Source organism: Myotis nattereri (genome assembly GCF_964212035.1).
Source record: "Myotis nattereri genome assembly, chromosome: 7".
NCBI classification, from domain to species: Eukaryota; Metazoa; Chordata; class Mammalia; order Chiroptera; family Vespertilionidae; genus Myotis; species Myotis nattereri.
In genome coordinates, this window is record NC_138082.1 from 57,325,000 (window position 1) to 57,346,574 (window position 21,575).

Genomic DNA, 21,575 nt, shown 5'->3' on the forward strand with positions numbered 1-21,575 from the left:
GAGAGAGAGAGAGAGGGAGAATATGAGAGAGAGAAAGAGAGGTAACATAAAGAAATTATCCAAATATGTTAATAACACTTAAATGTGAATAATTTAATGTAAATAGATAAAACATTTCAGTTAATAAACAAAGGTTATCATATAGGACCATCCAATTAAATTTTTTAATGTATAAAAATGAAAGTTTATAGAAATGTTGAAATTATTGTGACGAAAAAAGATAGACCATGCACATATTAAACAAACAAAAATGTTAATTTATTTTTATATTAAGAGCAGACAAAATAAACTTTAATATTAAAAAAAGAGTAAAAAAGGGTCAGTTTATAATGGTTAAAGTTTCAATTTACCAGCTATTCTTAATAAATTGAAATTTCTGTGTGCTTAAAGAGAATAGTCTCAAAAATAAGGAAAATATTTACAAATCTATAAGGAGAAATAGAGAAGTCAACAATCTCAAAAGGAGACTTTAATAAACCACTGTTGGTAATTGATAGAAATAGATTAAAAATTAGTAAGACTATATAAGGTTGAAAGAATATGATTAATAACAACCTAATATTTTAGAAAATTACAATTTACCAAAGCTGAATAGTCTTATGACATTATAAACTTGAATGAGTAGTTTTTTAAAATGGTAGTAAAAATACCCATAAAGAAAAATTTAAGCCGAACCGGTTTGCCTCAGTGGAGAGAGCATCGGCCTGAGGACTCAAGGGTCCCAGGTTCGATTCTGGTCAAGGGCATGTACCTTGGTTGCGGGCGCATCCCCACTGGGGGGGCGTGCAGGAGGCAGCTGATCGATGTTTCTCTCTCACCGATGTTTCTGGCTCTCTGTCCCTCTCCCTTCTTCTCTGTAAAAGATCAGTAAAATATATTTTTAAAAAAAGAAAGAAAAATTTAAAGCCCAAGAGACTGTAACAGAAAATTTGCGAGGAGAACCAAGATGGCGGCATAGGTTAATGCCGGAGATTGCTGCCTTGAACAACCAAATCAAAACACACCTAAAAGATGGAACGGACATCATCCAGAACCACAGGAAGGCTGGCTGAGTGGAAATTCTACAACTAGGAGAAAAGAGAATATCATACCCAGACTCAGAGGAGGCGCAGTGCTGAAGTGAAATACTCAGGTACGGAGTGCGCGCGGAGCGGGCTGGCGGCAGAGGGTGCGGTTGGTGCTTTCAATCGGGAGGGAGTTTCAGATTCTGAGCTCCAGATCCAGGCGAGTCTCTAGGGACCCAGACTCAAACGGGGGAAACGGGACTGTCTGGCTTCAGTCGGAACTCGAAGGCAGCTTTCTTTCCGAGGTTTGCAGCAGTTGCTGGGACTCTGTGAGGCAGAGCCCCTAGGGACGGAACTGAGAGCCGCCATAACTGCTCTCTCCGGCCCACCCTGTTGATCCCGAGCCCGATCGACCCACCCGCCCCGCCCAAGCCCTGCACAGAGCCATTTGCCAGATAGCCTCAGGCAAAGGCTAGATTAGCATCTCCCTAGAGGACAGAAGTTTTCCCACTGCAGACACAGCTGATTCTCACAGCCAGCTGGCCTGGAGGTCAAATCCCCCTAGTATTAACTACAACAATCAAGGCTTAACTACAGGAGGACTGCACACAAAGACCACTAGGGGGTGCACCAAGAAAGCATAAAAAATGCGGAGACAAAGAAATAGGACAAAACTGTCAATGGAGGATATTCAGTTCAGAACCACACTTTTAAGGTCTCTCAAGAACTGTCTAGAAGCCGCTGATAAACTTAATGAGATCCTCAACAAATCTAATGAGACCCTCGATGTTATGATAAAGAACCAACTAGAAATTAAACATACACGGACTGAAATAACGAATATTATACAGACTCCCAACAGCAGACCAGAGGAGCTCAAGGATCAAGGCAAAGATTTGAAATGTGAAGAAGCTAAAAACACCCAACCGGAAAAGCAAAATGAAAAAAGAATCCGAAAATATGAAGATAGTGTAAGGAGCCTCTGGGACAGCTTCAAGCGTACCAACATCAGAATTATAGGGGTGCCAGAAGATGAGAGAGAGCAAGATATTGAAAACCTATTTGAAGAAATAATGACAGAAAACTTCCCCTACCTGGTGAAAGAAATAGACTTACAAGTCCAGGAAGCACGGAGAACCCCAAACAAAAGGAATCCAAAGAGGACCACACCAAGACACATCATAATTAAAATGCCAAGAGCAAAAGACAAAGAGAGACTCTTAAGAGCATCAAGAGAAAGAAACTCAGTTACCTACAAGGGAGTACCCATATGACTGTCAGCTGATTTCTCAACAGAAACTTTGCAGGCCAGAAGGGAATGGCAAGAAATATTGAAAGTGATGAATACCAAGAACCTACAACCAAGATTACTTTATCCAGCAAAGCTATCATTCAGAACTGAAGGTCAGATAAAGAGCTTCACAGATAAGGAAAAGCTAAAGGAGTTCATCACCACCAAACCAGTATTATATGAAATGCTGAAAGGTATCCTTTAAGAAGAGGAAGAAGAAGAAAAAGGTAAAGATACAAATTATGAACAACAAACATGCATCTATCAACAAGTGAATCTAAGAATCAAGTGAATAAATAATCTGGTGATCATAATAGAATCAGGGACATAGAAAGGGAATGGACTGACTATTCTTGGGGGGGGGGGAAGGGGGGGGAGATGCGGGAAGAGACTGGACAAAAATCATGCACCTATGGATGAGGACAGTGGGTGGGGAGTGAGGGCGGATGGTGGGGCGGGAACTGGGAGGAGGGGAGTTATGGAGGGAAAAAAGAGGAACAAATATAATAATCTGAACAATAAAGATTTAATTAAGAAAAAAAAGAAAAAAAAAGAAAATTTGCTAAACTTCTAGGAATAGGTAATTCTTGTACAAACTTATCCAAAACATAGACAAAGAGGAAACATTCCTTAACTCATCTGATGCATATCCTCGAGATAAAAACCCACCAAAGACATTATGAAAAAAGAAATTATAACACATTTTCATTTATGAAGATGTACGTAAATATCCCAATTTCAACATGGAACCACATATGAAAAGGGGTTCCGGGAAACACAGTACAAGGGCAAGGGAATGAGTATTCTTTAAATCAGGATAATGGTTACTCTTGGGGAAGGGATAAAGTTGTGATTATGTGGGAGTAAGGGGACTGGGGGATTGGGATTTTATAATTATTTCTATACTCAACCTGTATACATATTGTATGTACTGTTTTGTATATTTATTACATTTCATAACAAAAGAACAAAACATCATTTTAAAGTAATTTTTGAATATAGTAACTTTATGGAAGTTACACATTCTATTAACATCTGGAGTTGGTATTGAGAGCTATCTGGTCAAGGACATTATTTAACCCTTTTCTTATAAATTCTTATACTGACCTATTTTGTTGCACATATGTTCTTTTTCTAATGAAAAGAAATCTAATGGATGGATCAGAGTTTACTATGACTATAAATAAGTATTTCAAAGATATCTAGTTTCTTCCGATACTCATTTAGTCCAGAGCCTAGACTTTTAGCTGGTTGTGTGGCTGTCCACCTAACAGACAGTATTTTCAGCTACCCATAAGGTAAGTGTGGCCATATGACTGAGTTCTGGCTAATGAAATGGGTGGCGTGTTTTGGAGAACTTCTGAGAAGACTCCAAAACATTACCATGCCACCCTCCCTCACACTGCATGGAAGTAAAGGATGGAGTTTTAGCAGCTGCCTCGGACCATGGGGATAATGACTACACCTCAGGGTTGGCAACAAGAGAGATGCAAGGAGCCTGGCTGAACACTTCATGGAGTCACATTGCTAACATTGGATGACCCATCTTCCAATTCCTTTTACATGAAAGAGAAGAGAAAACTTCTATTTGGTTCCCTTTGTTATTTGTAGTAAACCCAGTTCTAATGAACACAGAAACAGCAAAATAGGTCATCCAGAATTTTATCTACTTATTGTATCTGGCCCACAGACAAGTTTTGTGTGATCTACACAATTTCTGGAAAATAAAAGTGAATTTTTTATGATGTTAAAAGTTAAGAGTCTTAATATGAAAATCCTAATGTGTGATTTTTCATGAAAAATCAGGAGGTTTAGCATCCTCGATATCTTTCTCTTCTTACCAGCTGGCTGAAGCTGAAGTGACTGGCCCTTCCTTATTGGGCATGGGCTTTCCTCTTCATTCATTCATTCATTCATTCATTCATTCAATTTGTACTAGTATAGCCGATAGATATTGAAGATGGTTATTTATAGGATTAATTTTGATAGGAATTACTATTTAGTTCATGCTTGCACTAATTACTACCCTTCATATGGAAATAGACTATTCAACAAAAACACTCAAGTCCCTGGCATCTTTTTGTTCCCAAAACCCAGTGCTTGCAAGGCTAAGTATAATAATAATTTCTGATGTTTCCTTTCCGATTTCAATAGACTATTTTAATAAAGCTATTATATTTTTTACTAACTCAAATAATTAGTTTTAATAAAGAAAATACATGTGCAACATTAAAACATAGGTGCTTTATTAACCTCAGAACAATTTCCACCTACCTGTTTTATTCTGTGTGTAAAGAGAAAAAGAAAACTGATTATTTGTATCAGTTAAGAGTATGTGAATAATGCATATTGATTAGGCACATGTCTAAATTAGTATTTCAATATAAACCAAACTGAAGGAAGATAAACATTAGAATCTAACTTATCAAAAATTAATAATTTTAAAGCATGTTATAATTATAAAAAAATCCAACATTTAGATAGTGAACAATATTCTTTTGGGAGTTTAAAAGTCTTATTTGCATTTCTTTACATATTCATGGTTGTCTCTTTTATGGTTTTTTTACTTTAAACATAAATTCATTGGTCTCTAGTCAGTGTAAGGTGACATCCACAGGCTGAGAAATGCTCACGGGACCCCTTGTGGAATTGTTCTGCTATCACATGAACAATCCATTTATAGCTCATTCTCTGAGAATTCAGTGCACAGCTGGCAGGTGCGCCAGATGTTCCCCCCTCCACCCTCCCATAAAATGAAAGATGCTATGAATTTCATATATTGGAAAGTGCTGTGAAATACAAGTATACAAAGAAGTCGAACTTGTGCTTTAAAAGTTTAATGTAGGAAGATAGGAAGCATTTCTTGTCTCCAGAAACAAGTATACTGATTTCAATTATGAAATTTTGTTCATAGGGATGTAATGGGACATTGAAAGTAAAATTTATAACCAATACTAAATTTAGAATTTTACATTATGTAAGCCCCTACTTTCTCAGTTCTATAGACACTATTACCTATTTACTCAACTATCTTTACTGGTGATTGAACTAGGTCACAATATGATTATCTTACATCAATCTTTTCTAAGTGAACAAGCTGCTCTGTGTGAATGTGTTACCTGTGGGAGAAATTATATTAGTATGAACTTTAGGACAGAACACTGTAACTTTTCCTTTGTCATCAATATTTTAATGTGCCTTCTCAGAACAAGGCTCTCTGCTGTGAGCTGGGGAGACAGAGATACGACTATGGGTGGAGCGCCAAAGGAAGTTTTCTTTTTCCCATGTAGAAGGTTGGCTTGAGGAAAAACTAAAATATTCTTCGAGTAATTATTATCTAGTGTCTTCACAGAGTATATGCGTTTTGATGGCAGATTAAGAAATGAATCTCTGGATCCATGCCCTGAAATTAAGAAAAGCGGTGGGGTCCATTTAAATTCTCTTTCCTATGCTGTATTAATCTCACTTCTGCCTGAGTCAAACTTTCTTCATATCCCTTGTGCCAAAATATAGTCTTTGAAGAATATAGACTATATTCTTCAGTCTAACATTTCTATTTTCTTAAAATATAAAAGTATTATTATACTTACATTCAGATGCTAGTGGATGAAAGAAGATTGGAAGCTTCTCCGTGTTCCTCACATACTCCCAGAAAATCAGCGGCACAAGAACTGTTCAGGAAATCTTTTTATGTGTGGTGTTCCCTGCCTGCCATACTCTCATCGGATCAGGCCAGATGAAGACAGTGTATGCTTTTCCATTTAGAAATTGAGCACAGACCAACAAAATGGTCTGTCAGTGGCTCATCTGATACAGTTCAAAGGCAGAAATAATTCTCATGTTATTTTTATCACTGTCATGGCTCAGTGATAGAAATATTTTATAATCTCTAAGATAAAATATTTTATAATCTCTAAGATGCTGTTCAGTACTTGAGGTCCATGTTGATCAAAACTAACCTGTTTGACATGATTATTTTTGCTCTGAGAAAAAGGGAGACCATTTGCTGTTCTCTATAGTGGAGCAGATTGGAGGGATCTAACTGAAATAACTTCTAACTGGATTATTCCTGATGACATTTATAAGGGCGACTATGAGGACACAGGAGGCTAGGACAGGCGCAGGGTGTGGAGGGGCTGCCTGCCATCAGCGAGTACAGAATTGCATGGGGGTGTTAGATAAATAAAACTGGCGTGTATGCTCCAAAGAACTGTACTCAGAGAACTACAAGACACTGGAAAAAAGAAATAGAGGAAAATCCAAGCAAATGGAAGAATATACTACGTTTATGAATTGGTAGAATTAACATCATTAAAATGTCCATACTATTCAAAGCAATCTATAAGTTCAATGCAATCCCTAATAAAATACCAACAACATATTTTACTATGCTGTACACCTGAAACTAATATAATATTGCATGTCAACTATACTTTAATTAAAAATATCTTTACACTCCAAATTGAAATTAGACATGAAAACAAACAAAAAATATAAGGTGTTTGTGACTTAGCTCCTTAGACTCATTAGTTACATATTCTTTTATATTGGATTGATTCGTCATGAATGGAACTCTTCATGATGATTTTTTTCTCCCACCTCCCTTGATCTTACAATAAGTTTCCTCCATATTTTTACTTACAAAATTGCTTTGGAGTTGTCCCCTCGCTGGATCATGTATTCCTTGGTAGAGTCTAAATGCCACGAGTGTGTGGGTGGTGCCCACCTTCTCTGGCATCCCGCTTAGAGAGTTGTCTTCGGTGCAGCATTATACAAGCCAATCCATCTGGACCCAGCCTTTGAACCAATTTTGTAAAGCAACAAGAAACCAATTAGAAATGTATTTTCATTACCATCAAGCAAATGTTTGAAATGATGGTACCCGCATATAAAGATGCTTTAAAATGTCAGGTTAAAAGATGGTCATCATGAAGGTTTGGTAGATTTCTCATTGCTTAGTGTGTCACTTGATATTTTTTTGAGGAATAAAATTATTAATTATTCATTTGTTACTACTCTCTTTCTCTGCATTGTCTTGGTTTAATGCATGTGGAACTTACATAAGGGAGATATTTGTGAGCTAGGCTCTGACTCATCTAGACTAGTGCTTTTCTCTCTTTTGCTCCCCATCCTCTTCTATTTAATTACTAGGGAGTGAAGTAACTTTAATTAGCAATGCAGCATTTCCCAGACCTCATTTTTGGGATTAACATATCCACTCCCCCCCCCCCCCATGGGGAATGCATCTCAATTGACAATCTCAAAAATTGGGAATGATCAAATAATAAGTGTTCCCTTATGATAAAAAATGTAAAACCTGCTCGTAAAATTAATATGCTAATCAGAGGTAACTTATCAAAATGTCTTCTTAACTGCACCATTGTCTCCTTCTACCATGACTCACGGAGTGTAGACTACAGTTTTTCTTCATTTATCTCCTATGAAGATGACAATCAACATTTGACTTAGAAGACTGTTTTACAAATGTTTGCTTTAAAAATTGCTCAGTGTTTTGGGAGGTCTTTCTGGATGGTGTTGCTAGCATTTTTCTAGCTGAGTAATCTTTTTTTCTTACTAACTTGTACCAGTAAATTTATTCACATGAAAAAGAAGCATTACCCTGGTGTAATAAACATTCCTGAAAGCAGTAGCCTTCTCTCGAGCATTATTCTATTTTCAGGGTTGCTGACCTTTTGCTTCCTTATTGGTTGCCATAGTGATGATCTGAGCAATGCATAAGGGAGCTTTACTAAAATGAGGGAGTCAATAAGCTTTTTAACTGTGATGTTTATATTGATAGTTCCTTATAACATATATCAAAATAAAATTTACCCATATAAATGTATCCAATAGTGGGATTTTATTAAAAAAAATGTTTAAATAGATGTTTATGTAAATTGCAAGTGATCGAGTGTATTCTGTGGCTTTCTTAGAATACTTTTGTGAGCACATAAACATATAGATAAAACTTGAGATGTAAATTTGAAAGATCCATGTGAAATGCTTAATAATGCTTTTATAAGCAAACTTCAGAAGTTGCAAGTGCCATGGTTAATGATTCTAAAGCAAAGTCAAGTTAGAAAACTCTTACCCTTTGTCGTAAGAACACTCAAGGCCAAGCTCTCCCCATATGCCCCTGTACAACTTCTAATGATTTCACAGGAATCCCGAGACACACAGGAGAAGGCAACCTGGTGATCTGCCAACACGCAGGAGGCACAGTAGAAGAGCATGAGTTATGTTTGTTTCCAAAGTTCACTTAACAGCTTTAAATCTTTTACTCATTGGTTGTAGCTAGACTAATATTTTTAGGATTATAATGAAACTTCTATGTACACAATTTTGAGGATTTTGATTATTTGTCCTTTAGAATTACATAATAATTGTTTTCAAATTATATTAATATATTCTGGTTGCAATGGTAAGTAAAATGTAATTACATTTAATACAACTCTATGGTTGTCAGTTGCAAAGAAGGAAGTCTGAGGAGTGACTTAATTCACAAGGTCCATTATCACGGTAATTTGTCTAGACTCTCAGGTGCAGGTGTTATGCTATTGATTCCGATGCCTCATGTCTAACTAACCCTCTCACTGGCCTGTGCAGAGCAACTGGCCGGGTGCTAGGGGAGGGTGCAATTTGCTCAAGGCACAATAGCCACATATAACCTGCTTCTCTCTCTCCAAAGCCTGCATTTTTTCTTCTCCTTGATGTTCGAGAACCTATAATTAGGTTAAGACTCCAGAATTATGTATCCCTATTCTATTAAATATACCTTAAGGTTTATTGAAAACAAAAATCAACATCCCCTGATGCTAGGACTAGAGGATAAAATTAAATTGATGTTGAGGCTGTCAGTAGTGTGTGAAAAAAAACAAACTATGTGCTTATTTCAAGTGTCAAAATAACTTCTTTGAAAAACACAGGCAATATCTGACATCATAGATTTTTCACGTATCACTGTTTTTTCTAAATTAAAAAGATTTCTTAGATATAGGACGAACTTTAAAAAAATTTGGCTCCATGTATTTTAAAATTAAAGTGCCAAATTTAATTATATCCTGATGTTATTTGGTTTCAACTATCATATTTATTTTTCTGAAATGAAAAATCTTATCCTTTACTTAATAAAAGTACAAAACTAGTAAGACTTCTAGTGACTCTGCTATTCAAGATCTAGTTGTTGACCATCTACCACTGTAAAATGGGACATCGCTGGGAACAAAGCAGACAAAGTTCTTCCTTTCATGAAGCGTATGCTCTTTGGAGGAAATCAAATAATAGATAAATGAATAGATGATGTGCCAGGTGGCAGTAAGATCCAGGAATTAAAATAAAACAGGAAAAGAGTATAGAGAGTGAATGGGGAATGAGAAGGAAGGACTATTTTAGAGACGGTTGTCAGCCAAGACCATCATTTCCTGCCAGGATTATTTCATTAGGTTTCTCATTTGTCTCTTCTTGTGCTCCTAGTGACTTCACATAGCAGCCACACAGAATATTAAGTTGGATCATATTTCACTTGCTCAAAATCCTGCAGGAGCTTCTACTTAGAATACAATTCCCAGACCTTTGAGCCTGTAAGACCCCACATGCCCTTCCTCTCTTTTCTTCCCTGGCCCCATTTCTTTATCTGTCTCCTGGCCTACCTCACTCGAGGCCTAGGTTGTCCTGAACAAACCAGCAGGTCTCCATCTCAGAGCACCTTACTCTTGCTGTCCCTCTGACGGAACACACTTCTCTGAGACACCTTCTGTGGTAGCTCTCAGAGCGGCCTTCTAGGATCACTCTATCTAAAGTAGCGCTAGCCATCACACTGTCTCTTTCTTCTGCTTCCTTTATCTTCATAGCACTTATCTCCACTTGCTGGGTGCGTGGAACATAAGTATCACAAGAGCAAGGATTTGGTCTCTCTCACCACTGTATCTCCACACCTGGAATGGTGGCAACAAATTATTGCAGGAGCTCAGTAATTACTTGTGGCATGAATGAGTATGAATGAATGTGCTCTAAGAATGGGCTGCTGGAAAATGGGGAGAAAATAGGAGAAAAATGTCAAATGCTTAGAGGTTTTAAAAAGGATCCCTGCCCTGGCTGGTTTGGCTCAGTGGATAGAGCGTTGGCCTGTAGACTGAACTGTCCCAGGTTATTTCTGATCAAGGGCACATACCTCGGTTGCAGGCTCGATCCCTGGCCCTAGTTGGGGCATGTGTGTGAGCCAGCCAATTGATATGTTTCTCTCACATTGATGTTTCTCTCTGTCTCTTCCCCTCTCTTCCACTCTCTCTAAAAATCAATGGAAAAATAGTCTTGGGTGAGGATTAACATAAATAAATAAATAAGGAGAGAAGAAAGAAAGAAAGAAAGAAAGAAAGAAAGAAAGAGAGAAAGAAAGAATCCCCCGTGTGAGTGCTTTCCGTGGTCCTAATTCTGTCTCCATTGGCACCTGGCATAGCTATTCCTAGCTGCAGCCTGACCCCAGCCTCCTTTCCCATCCTTGTATACAACACAGCGAGCCTTTGTCAACTGTCATCAGTGTACACTGCACACTATTGATGTGAAATGTTGGTGATCACATTTCCAATTTCCAAAATATTTTAAATGGGTTGATTGATGGTCATGTTCTTTTTAAATTGCAGCCTCACCAAATGCCCCCAAACTCGGACCCATGGAGCTGACCGTTGTTATTACCGTGCCAGTGTGCCTGCTGTCCGTGGCGGCAGTGCTGAGCATCTGGGCATGCCAAGGTCGACAGTGTAGCAACAGGAAGAAAAAGAGGCAGAATGTGGAGGAGCCCCTCTCTGAATGCAACCTGGTAAATGCTGGGAAAACTCTGAAAGATCTGATTTACGATGTGACCGCCTCTGGATCCGGATCTGGTATGTGCCTGTGGTCCATTTCTTAAGTAAGGAAACTCTTATTTAAATGCTGGAGGCCCGGTACATGGATGTGTGCACTGGTGAGGTCCCTCAGCCTGGCCTGTGCTCTCTTGCAATATGGGACCCCTAGGGGGATGTCGGACTGCTGGTTTTGGCCCGATCCCTGCAGGCCACCTGGGGGATGTGGCTGAAACCGGCAATCCGGGGAGGAGCCCAAACCCGGGCGCCACACTGCTCCTGCTCATTGGGCCCTGCTGAGCTGCCGCCACCGCTTGGTAGCGCTGTCGTAGAGGTGGGAGAGGCTCGCGGCCGCTGCAGCTGCGCTCAACAGCCATGAGCCTGGCGTCTGGCGCCCATCTGCCAGCTGAGTGGTGCTCCTGCTGTGGGAGCACACTGACCACCAGGGGGCAGCTCCTGTGTTGAGCATCTGCCCCCTGGTGGTCAGTGCGCATCATACCGACCAGTCGTTCGGTCACTTAGGCATATATATATATAGATAAATAAAAACAGCCCTAGCCAGGTGGCTCAGTTGGTTGGAGCATTGTCCTATACTAGTACACCAGAAAGTTGTAGGTTTGATCCTCAGCTGGGGTGTGTATGGGAGGCAACCAGTAAATGTTTCTCTCTCTTCCTCTTCTCTCTCTAAAATAAATAAAAACATATCCTTGGGTGAGGGTTAAAAAGTAAAGAAACCAGTAAAAACAATTTTTAACAAAAAAAGGACCCCAATATGAATTCTGTCATTTCAAATGCTTGATCTGGTACATGCTAAGTTTTGACATAGAAGTTTATTTTAGGATTAGAAGAAGAGAAAAAACCATCATGGCCTAAAGAATTAAGTCTTTTCCGTTGGCTTTTGAGCCTTTAGGTATTCAGATTCTCATTCTGGCAGTCCTTCAGAATTCCTGAAGCATGAAAGAGTCTCTCTGCTCTCCCCTCTCCATTATGATGAGGAAGAAAAATTGTTGCTCCCCTGGTAATGGTTCATGTGCACAAAGGAGTTACTGTATCTAAGGAGCTGAGTTCTGAGCAAGAGAACTCAGTTATGCAAAGTAATGTACTCAGAGCACCTTTCGCTTGTGGTTATGAAGGTCTTCCGAATCTGTAGGTACCTCTGGGATGTGTGGGGGAAGTTCCCAGGGAGCTGACCTGAAATTAAAATCAAGACTATGTTCTTAAAGCACAGAAACGAAAGATGAAAGGGAAGAGCAGAGCACTGGTGTGCTGGCTTTTGCTGCTGAGGTTGTATGATAATTCTCTTCGTCTTTAATGGAACTCCAGGACCTGCTGACACAACTCAAGTACAGGGCCCGTGTTCAGGCCTAAATGAGCCTTTCTCGTAGCACAAAGCGTCTGAGGGCTTCGTGGGTTTCTGGTGATAGAGCGGAGTTTCCCCTGTGATCACAAACTCCCGGAGGGGCAGCAGGCTCCCTGCTCTCATGTACACGTCCAGAAATCCTGTCAGCATGCGGTGTTGCTGAAATATGGACTAGGGTGAGGCTAGGTGAGCCATGTCAGACGCCCCTGCATCTCCCCTTGCTTTGGAAGGATTATTAAGGATGATGACCCCAAACATATTTCAAGGAGCACACAGACAGGCACAGTTAACAGGGGTCAACAAGAGAAAGGCACTGGCATCTATATGAGCATCATATGTAATAGGATATAGCTATGGACTCACCACAGAGTCCAGAAAGGAGAGGCCTGATGGTGTCACCCAGGGAACCCAGGTAGTTGGCTGCTTCTGGGGCAAGATTGCCTGCCCTCTCACTGACCAACCTCTCAACGTTTACGCCCTCCCTGCACAGATTAGGTGGCGGATGTCCAGGGGAGGAGCGTTGGCAACGTGTCTCCAAACGACAAAGTTTATAACACTGAAATCCAAATCAAGTTATTGGCTAGAAAGATGCTATTCTTTCTTTAAAAGTAAAACTTGTTCAGTTCACTACTTTTTTCTTCCTCGAGTATTACATTTTGGGGCCCATTGTGCCCTAATATTTTGAGCGCTGGCAACAGTGTAGGCACAGAATATGTGCACAGAGAGCTCTGATTTGTGCCAAGTTCCTTGGAACCTTAAATAATTTCTTCATGAGGTTCAAGTGATTAAATAACCGTCGACTTAATTACCACCCAGACATTTCAGTTCGCCCGTGTTAGGTTGAAATGTGTATTTTGGAGCAACTCTGAATATGTTTAATATGACCAAGGATTTTTCTTTCAAATAAACGTTCTAGAGATTTTATAACTGGAGACTGTATATTTAACAAAGTAGTCATGAGCCAGGACATACAATGAAAAATTAACATTCAGTTTTTTTGCTCCTTCTGTGCGTCTTTAAACCCGAGTCTGGATTTATTGACTGCTGGACTCTCTCCTTTTTCGGTTATCCTAAAAAGAACGCTGTAAACGTACCAGTGCAGGGATGACTTTTGTAATGCACAATTCGAAAGAGCCTTAGGCATGTTCCCCTAGGCCAGCTGCATATGCGTCCTTGGCAGTGACCACTGGCTAACGTAAGTGAGGGCAGCACTGCCTTTCCTAAGCAGAGCTGGTTTGTCTGCAGCAAGGCTTCTGCCACAAAAGCTCCCCTCCCCGCCCCCCCGCAGAGGGGATCGGCGGTTCTGCTTCTCTTAATTGGCCGGTGACCTTAAACGAGAGGCAACTTTGTCAAGTGCTGAGAAACAAAAATTGTGAAGCTTATCCTTGACCTGGTCAGGGACCAATTTCAAAGAGATGTAATGCCTGCGAGAGAGGAGCATGGACTGCCGTGCTCCTGGGCTGTCTCGGAGAGTGGACAGTGTCTCGGTGGCTTCTAAGAGACTGGATAGGCTGCTGCTTTGCTCTCATGATAGAGCACTTCTGACTGACAGTGACATGAAGGTGCCATGTTCCATCAGACAGGCATCCGCTCCTGCAACCCCCATGATAAAGAGTAAAATGAACCAGGAGGAGAAGCAACATCCATGTATCTTCAAACAAAATCTCTAAGTGGACAACCCAAGAATTAGATTATCTTGGGGGGCTGCTTTGAATGATACCGAGGGAACTTTCATTGAGTTTTACAGTCTCAACTTAATTGCTGCACTGAGTACCTTAAGTCATGTCTTACTTTGTCCCTGGTGTGTGGCACTGATTGGGTGCTTGATCAATTTTCAATTTGAAAGCATTGGCTTATCTAGTTCTCTAACCAAATATCGTTGCATTGTTGTTGGTAACGATTGGTGGTGGTGACGTTTTTGTGAGTATGTGTGTGCATGTCAGGGAAGGGAGGAGAGAGATTGGGGTTGAGATTTGACTTAATAATTGTTAGTACAACTTTTTTTTTTTAATATATTTTATTGATTTTTTACAGAGAGGAAGGGAGAGAGATAGAGAGTTAGAAACATCGATGAGAGAGAAACATGGATCAGCTGCCTCCTGCACAGATGTGCCCGCAACCCAGGTACATGCCCTTGACCGGAATGGAACCTGGGACCTTTCAGTCCGCAGGCCAACACTCTATCCACTGAGCCAAACCGGTCTCGGCGTTAGTACAACTTTTACTGTGTGTGGTCAAATGGTAAAACTGACTGTAGCCTACAAAAATAGCCCATATAGTTTGCTGCTAGCAATCTTCCCAGCAGGGGAGAAATGCATCTTATCCACTAAATGGTGAGAAAGCAAGAATCTGGACTGAAGACCAGTGTTTTAGTTGTAAATCGGCCTCCCCACTAACAGCTTATTCCTGGGCCACTCCGTGATTACTGCGGCCCCCCATTTTCTCTTTCCTAAAATGAATAAGGGGAACCAGATGATCTAAGAAGAACTTTATGGCTGTGGGGCTTTTTGACTAATTGTTGAGACCCATAATAGCAAACTTCCAATCTGTGCTTATGTAGCCATAGTGGGTGGTTCTCGTGAGGATGAGAACATGTGAATACACCTTGGCTCATCCCAGGAGCAGAGGCGCGCCCTCCAGAGCTTGTGCAGTTGTTGCTCTGAGGGTTTCCCCACTATCGAGCACAGTGACAACAACTGCACATGACTCTCTAGATTAAATTCTACTGTAAACTCTTTATCTGTTTTCCTCTAATTATGAGTCATATACCCACTGTAGAAATTAAGAAAATGTACAATATTAGAAAGAAGCCTATCACAGTTCCCTTTGATGCCACTAAATAGAAGTAGCATTTAGTATATTTCCTTTTTCAGTCTTTTCCCTGTGCATAGTTTGAATAGCTAGGTACACTTACTTAAATGGATAGAATTTACTGCGCTATTTTATTAAACACAGCAAAAGCATTTAACCGAATCATTAGGACATAGCTCTTCGTAAGCAGCATTATTATTATTGGCTCTGAGTAATTTGACCTAAGACATAATATTGAGGACTAACTATTACTGAGTGTGTAATATGCTAGATACTGTGCTAAGAGCTTAACATGCTTGCTAATTCTCATAGTATCGCTATGAGATGAGGGATACCATTACCTCCTGCTTTTCAGACAAGGAAGCCAAAGCTTAGAGAAGTTCAATAACTTGCCCTTGGCTACCATGTGGCACAGCTGAAATGTGAAGCCAGGTTCTTCTTATTTGTGTTATTAATCTCTGCACTATCTATAATAATAAAAGCATAATATGCTAATTAGACCGAATAGCCGAACGACCTTCCGGACGTCATTAAGGACGTCCTTCCAGACAAAGCCACTGCGGTGGGGGCTGAGGCAGAGGCAATTAGGGGCAATCAGGCAAGCAGGCAGTCAGAGTGATAAGGGGAGATAAAAAAGGCAGGCAGAGTGGTTAGGGGCAATCAGGCAGGCAGGCAGGCAGGCAGGCAGGCAGGCAGGCGAGCTGTTAGGAGCCAGCAGTCCTAGATTGTGAGAGGGTGCAGGCCGGGCTGAGGGGATCCCTCCTTTCCCCCCCACCCCTGCACGGGCCTCTAGTATTTAATAATTTTCTATTATCAGACACCTTTCCTTATTTTTCCTATAAATAATAATATATTAAACATTTTGACAGAAATTTTGCAATTACATTGAATCTTTGGGATAGAATTATAGAGGTAGAGTTATTGATTCAAAGAATCTAAATATTTTACATGCACTTAGAATATATTTTCTTTGATGTCTTTTATTCTGCAGAAAATATCCATTTGATATTTTCTATCATTGCATCTTGCTTTTAGATAACATGATTATCTTACTTGATTGTTGAATTTGATTCTTCACTTTCCAATTTTAATTTGTTTTAAAAAAATTCTCAAAGAATTCTTCTGCGTTCCCAGTTGTACTAGGAACCAATATGTTTTATTTTAAAGGCTAACCGCATTTTTTTATACTTTTGTGTACTTAATAATCTGACTGGCTTTAATGTACAAATCAGGGAATTCAGCAGCAATTCTAGAAAGATCAGATATCTGTAGCAGCAGGCTATGTCTAAGAAATTTGTATTTGTGAATATGAGAAGAGAAATTCATATTAAGAATTTGGAATATGTTTTTAGCATGCTTTGACATTAAAGTTTTGGTATAAAGGTGCTTATTTCTTCAACATCAATAAAATTATTAAAGTGCTTAAATGTTGGCCTTTTTATGTGAAAATACCGGTCATTCTGACAGCTCTTTTCTGGCACTTACTGCTCTTCACCATCCGTCCCATCTTTTCTTTGGTTAGGGTTACCTCTGCTGGTTCAGAGAACAATTGCCAGGACGATTATCCTCCAGGAGATTGTAGGAAAAGGCCGATTTGGTGAGGTCTGGCATGGAAGATGGTGTGGTGAAGACGTGGCTGTGAAAATATTCTCTTCCAGAGATGAAAGATCCTGGTTTCGCGAGGCAGAAATTTACCAGACGGTGATGCTGAGACACGAGAATGTCCTTGGTTTCATTGCTGCTGACAACAAAGGTATTTTCAATCTAACCGGTTTCAGCAAAGAAAGTGTTATGTCTATTATCAGATGAGAATAAATCATCTTTTTATTTTAATAAAGTCTACATGAAAGTCTAATTTCTTTATTGAGAAAAGAAAAAATCCTTTCTTTTCTCCATAGATACACGTGCGTAACCATACAATAAAGCAGGGCAAAGGGCAAACCTGTCATATGAAATGATGATGACACTGTAGCCAGGTTGACATTTTAAATATTTGACGACTGGTGAACTTCCCAATCAGATCAGAAATTTCAACTGGAACAGAATCCTGCCATGCTGGTTTTTTATCCCTGTGCTTGGTGGATCATGAAGAGATCTGGAGGCATCTTGGTGGGGGTAGGGGTTGGGGCGGGGGCTGCTTTGAGTGTCCAGGGGAAAGGAATGTCACTGGGGGTTTTCAATAGTAGCTCTTAGCTAATCAGGACAGAAATATTTCAGTGTTTTTGCTGGGGTCCAGCCCCAGCGGGTCCAGGGGTCCCCAAAGGCGTAGATGGAGTTGGCGAAGAAGGAATGACAAGGAGGCAGCGAAGAAGGAACAATACGGAGGCAGCGTTCAGTTGATCAGCAGCCTAGCCAGGATCTCTAGCCAAGTTCTGGTCAGGATCTCCAGCGAAGTTCTGGTTAGGATCTCTAGGTTCTCCAGTGAAGTTCTGGTTAGGAGCTCCAGCCAAGTTCTGTGTCCATGTTCTCTTGCTAGGTTTCCCAGCCAGGTTCTCCAGGTTCCCCAGCCAGGTTCTGTAGCCATGTTCCCTCGCTAGGATCTCCAGCCAGGTTCTGTAGCCATTTCTCCAGCCAGGTTCAGTCACCAGGTTCTAGTCAGGTTCTCTTGCCAATTTCTGTAGTCAGGTTCAGTCCAGGATCTTTTGCCATGTTCTCTCGCTAGGTTCTGTCTCTAGGTTCTGAGGCCAGTTTCTGTCCAGGATCCTTTGCCATGTTCTCTCCAGCGAAGCTCTTCTGTCTCTAGAGAACGTTCTGTGTAGGTTCTGTGCCTAGGTTCTGTGTCTCGCTGTCTCTCTCTCTGTGTCTTGCTGTCTTGTTACATCTGTATTTATACCAGTTGATTCAATCCTATCAATCTCTATTACAAAGGTTAGGGCGTTTCTTATCTCCATTCCAGGGAGTAAAGATTATGTAGCTTAAGCATGATTGTTCGTAGTTAAAGTGATTAATTACCCGCCTGGCACTTAATTGAGTGGTTTTATTCCCTCCCTAACTTCAGGGGAAAATTCCTACCTGAGGAAACAACCTTTCTCAGAGAGGAGACCTTGGTTAAAACACATAGTGCCAAGAAGGTGAGCAAACATTTTAAGAACAGTATGCCATATATGCCAGGTCCCTTGAAACAGCAAGCATGGACCGGCTCCCGGCATGTTTTGATAATTGATACAAATATATCAGTGAATGCTAGTTGAATGCTCACCTTTGCCAGGACTATAGTTTTCATCTGTGCAACAAGCTTAAACTCCAGGATGCAAGCTTTCTGTCACCATTATGGGAATGGCAGCAAGCAAGACACTTTCAGTGAGATTTTCTATTGATGTACTTTGAGTATGATTTATATCTTGACCTTTAACATTAACAGCACCAAACAGTATCATTTTTTGAGTTTTGTGGAACAAGACAGAGCATCAGCTTTCTGGTATTTAAATAATACTTAAAAAATATTGTATATATCCCAGAGCAATCAGAGACTGGATATAAAGTTTGTAGATTACCTATGCTCTCTTTTCTTTTTCCTTTTTTTCCCTCTTTTCTTTTTTTTTGCATAACTTTTATTCATTTAACTGTACATTAGTTTCCTCAAAGGGGAACAGGGAACAAAGGTGAGTGTATCTCCAGTCCATTGGTTTTTATTTGATTCAGTAATACATAAAGAACTTTGGGAGGTAGAGATTGTAACCTCTAGCTAAAAAAAACAAATTATCTGTGGATATCTGGTACCTACCAATACCTATAAAACTTAAAAATCTATGATTATTTTTATATAATACTAGAGGTCTGGTGCATGGATTCTTGCACTGGTGGGGTTCCTCAGCCTGGCCTGCGCACTCTTGCAATCCGGGACCCCTCGGGGGATGTTGGCTGGCCTGCGGGGATTGGGCCGAAACTGGCAGCCCAACATCCCCTGAGGGATGTAGTAGTGTGCGAAGTGGCAGGCAGCCGTGGAGCAGCCTGAGCCTGGACCGAGCACCACACTGCTCCCGCTCATCCCAGCCCCACTGCACCTGCCACCACAGTGGCCCGGTAGCGCTGTCTTGGAGGCGGGAGAGGCTTGAGCCCAGTGTCTCTGAGCTTGGTCAGCTGAGCACGCTGACCTCCAGGGGGCAGCTCCTGTGTTGAACGTCTGCCCCCTAGTGGTCCATGTGAGTCATAGTGACTGGTTGTTCGGTCATTTAGTTAGTCGCTTAGGCTTTTATATATATAGATAATCTGGATCATGAAAGTATCCATTATTAATTACATGGCAAAAGAGAAACTTAGGTTATTATACATTTTGGCCATGATTACATTTGCTGATGATTTATTTTATCTGATTTGCTAGAGAAAAACTGTCTAAAGCCAAGATGAGCTTTAAAGAAAGACTCTTTCAGGAAACTTATATGCTTACTAGAGGCCCAATGCATGAAATTCATGCAAGGGGCTTGGCCCTCACAGCCATCGTGGCTTGCCTTGGCCCTCGCAGCTGCGGCTTCATCCAGAAGGTCATCTGGAAGGATTTCCGTAATGTTGTTTGGCTGTCCAGTCTAATTAGCATATTGCACTTTTATTATTATAGACTAGAGGCCCGGTGCACAAAAATTTGTGCACTCGGGGGGGAGGGGGGGGGTCCCTCAGCCCGGCCTATGCCCTCTCGCAGTCTGAAACCCCTCAGGGGATGACCACCTGCTGGCTTAGGCCCCCCCAGGGGATTGGGCCTAAGATGGCAATCAGACATTTCTCTGGCAGCCTGGCAGCCCTTGGGGGATGTCCACTTGCCAGCGGGGAGCAGGCCTAAACTGCAGTCGGACATCCTTAGCGCTGCTGAGGAGGCAGGAGAGGCTCCACCACCACCGCTGTACTGGCAGCCATCAGCCTGGCTTGTGGCTGAACAGAGCTCCTCCCATGTGAGAACGCCCTGACCACCAGGGGGCAGCTCCTGCATTGAGTGTCTGCCACTGGTGGTCAGTGTGTATCATAGTGACCAGTCATTCCCAGTCCTTCTGCTGTTAGGGTCAGTTTCAATATTACCCTTTTACTATATAGGATAGAGGCCTGGTGCACGGGTGTGGGCCGGCTGGTTTGCCCTGAAGGGTGTCCCGGATCAGGATGGTGGTTCCGCTTGGGTGCCTGGCCAGCCTGGGTGAGGGGCTGATGGCTCTTTGCAGCTGGTCACACCCCCTTCAGGGTGGGGGTCCCCACTGGGAGGGGTGCCTGGCCAGTCTGAGTGAGGGGTTGAGGGCCGTTTTCAGGCTGGCGGGTGACTGAAGCTCCCAACCACTCCTTTTTTCTTTTGTTTTTATTCTGGGATTTATTTACCTTCTATGACCGTCACTGGAGCTGAGAGCTGGCTTTAGCTCTGAGGCTCGGCTCCAGCTCTGAGACCTCGGCTACTGAAAGCAGGTGTCTGGGCTTTGTTTAGCTTCTATAATTGAAACACTGTTGCAGCTCCAGCTCTGACGGCTGAAAGCAGGTATCTGGGGTTTGTTTAGCTTCTATAATTGCAACATTGTTTCTTAGAGTGCAAGCTCAGAGCCCAGCAGTGGCAGGCGGGGAACCTTGGCTTCCTACATTACTGGAGCAAGCAAGTCTCCTGTTCGCTTCAGCTGCGTGTGTGCCGGCTGCCATCTTAGTTGGCATTTAATTTGCATATCTCACTGATTAGCCAATGGGAAGGCTAGCGAAGTTATGATTAATTACCATGTTTCTCTATTATTAGATAGGATATGCTTAGCTCCTGGGCACAGACAATAATGTGGTGAAGGCCTGGGAGGGGTGGGTGCCAGGTGGAGGTGGTCAATGGGGGGAAAAAAAGGGACATCTGTAATACTATCCTATATAATAAAAGATTAATATGCTAAGTGTCTGGTTGTCCAGTCGGCCATTCAACCAATCAAAGCGTAATATGCTAATGATATGCTAAGGCCACTCAACTGTTCGCTGTGACATGCACTGACCACCAGGAGGCAGACAGTTGACCAGTCAACCAGTCGCTATGATGTGTACTGATTACGAGGGGACAGATGCTCCAATCTGTAGGTTAGCTTGCTACTGGGGTCCAGCCATGGAGCCCTCCTGCAGTCCTTCCCTGGCTGGCTTCCCACATCCCTCCCCAGCCCCAATCATGCACCAGTGGGGTCCCTCGGCCTGGCCTGTGACCTCTCTCAATCTGGGACACCTCAGGGGATGTCGGAGAGCCAGTTTAAGCCTGATCCCTCAGGCTAGGCCGAGGGACCCCACTGGTGCATGAATTCGTGCACTGGGTCTCTAGTCAACAATAAAGATAAATTAAAAAG

General features: G+C 41.5%; 1 protein-coding gene across 2 annotated transcripts in view; it reads left to right on the top strand.

Annotated features, from left to right (window-relative positions):
* The window catches only part of ACVR1C (activin A receptor type 1C), an 80,189-nt gene that overhangs the window by 44,694 nt on the left and 13,920 nt on the right, over positions 1-21,575 (top strand). For both annotated transcript variants that reach the window (XM_081095174.1, XM_081095175.1), the window contains exons 3-4: positions 10,935-11,174; positions 16,826-17,056. In XM_081095174.1, coding sequence (XP_080951300.1) covers positions 10,935-11,174; positions 16,826-17,056 — 471 coding nt within the window. The remainder of the gene's footprint in view (positions 1-10,934; positions 11,175-16,825; positions 17,057-21,575) is intronic.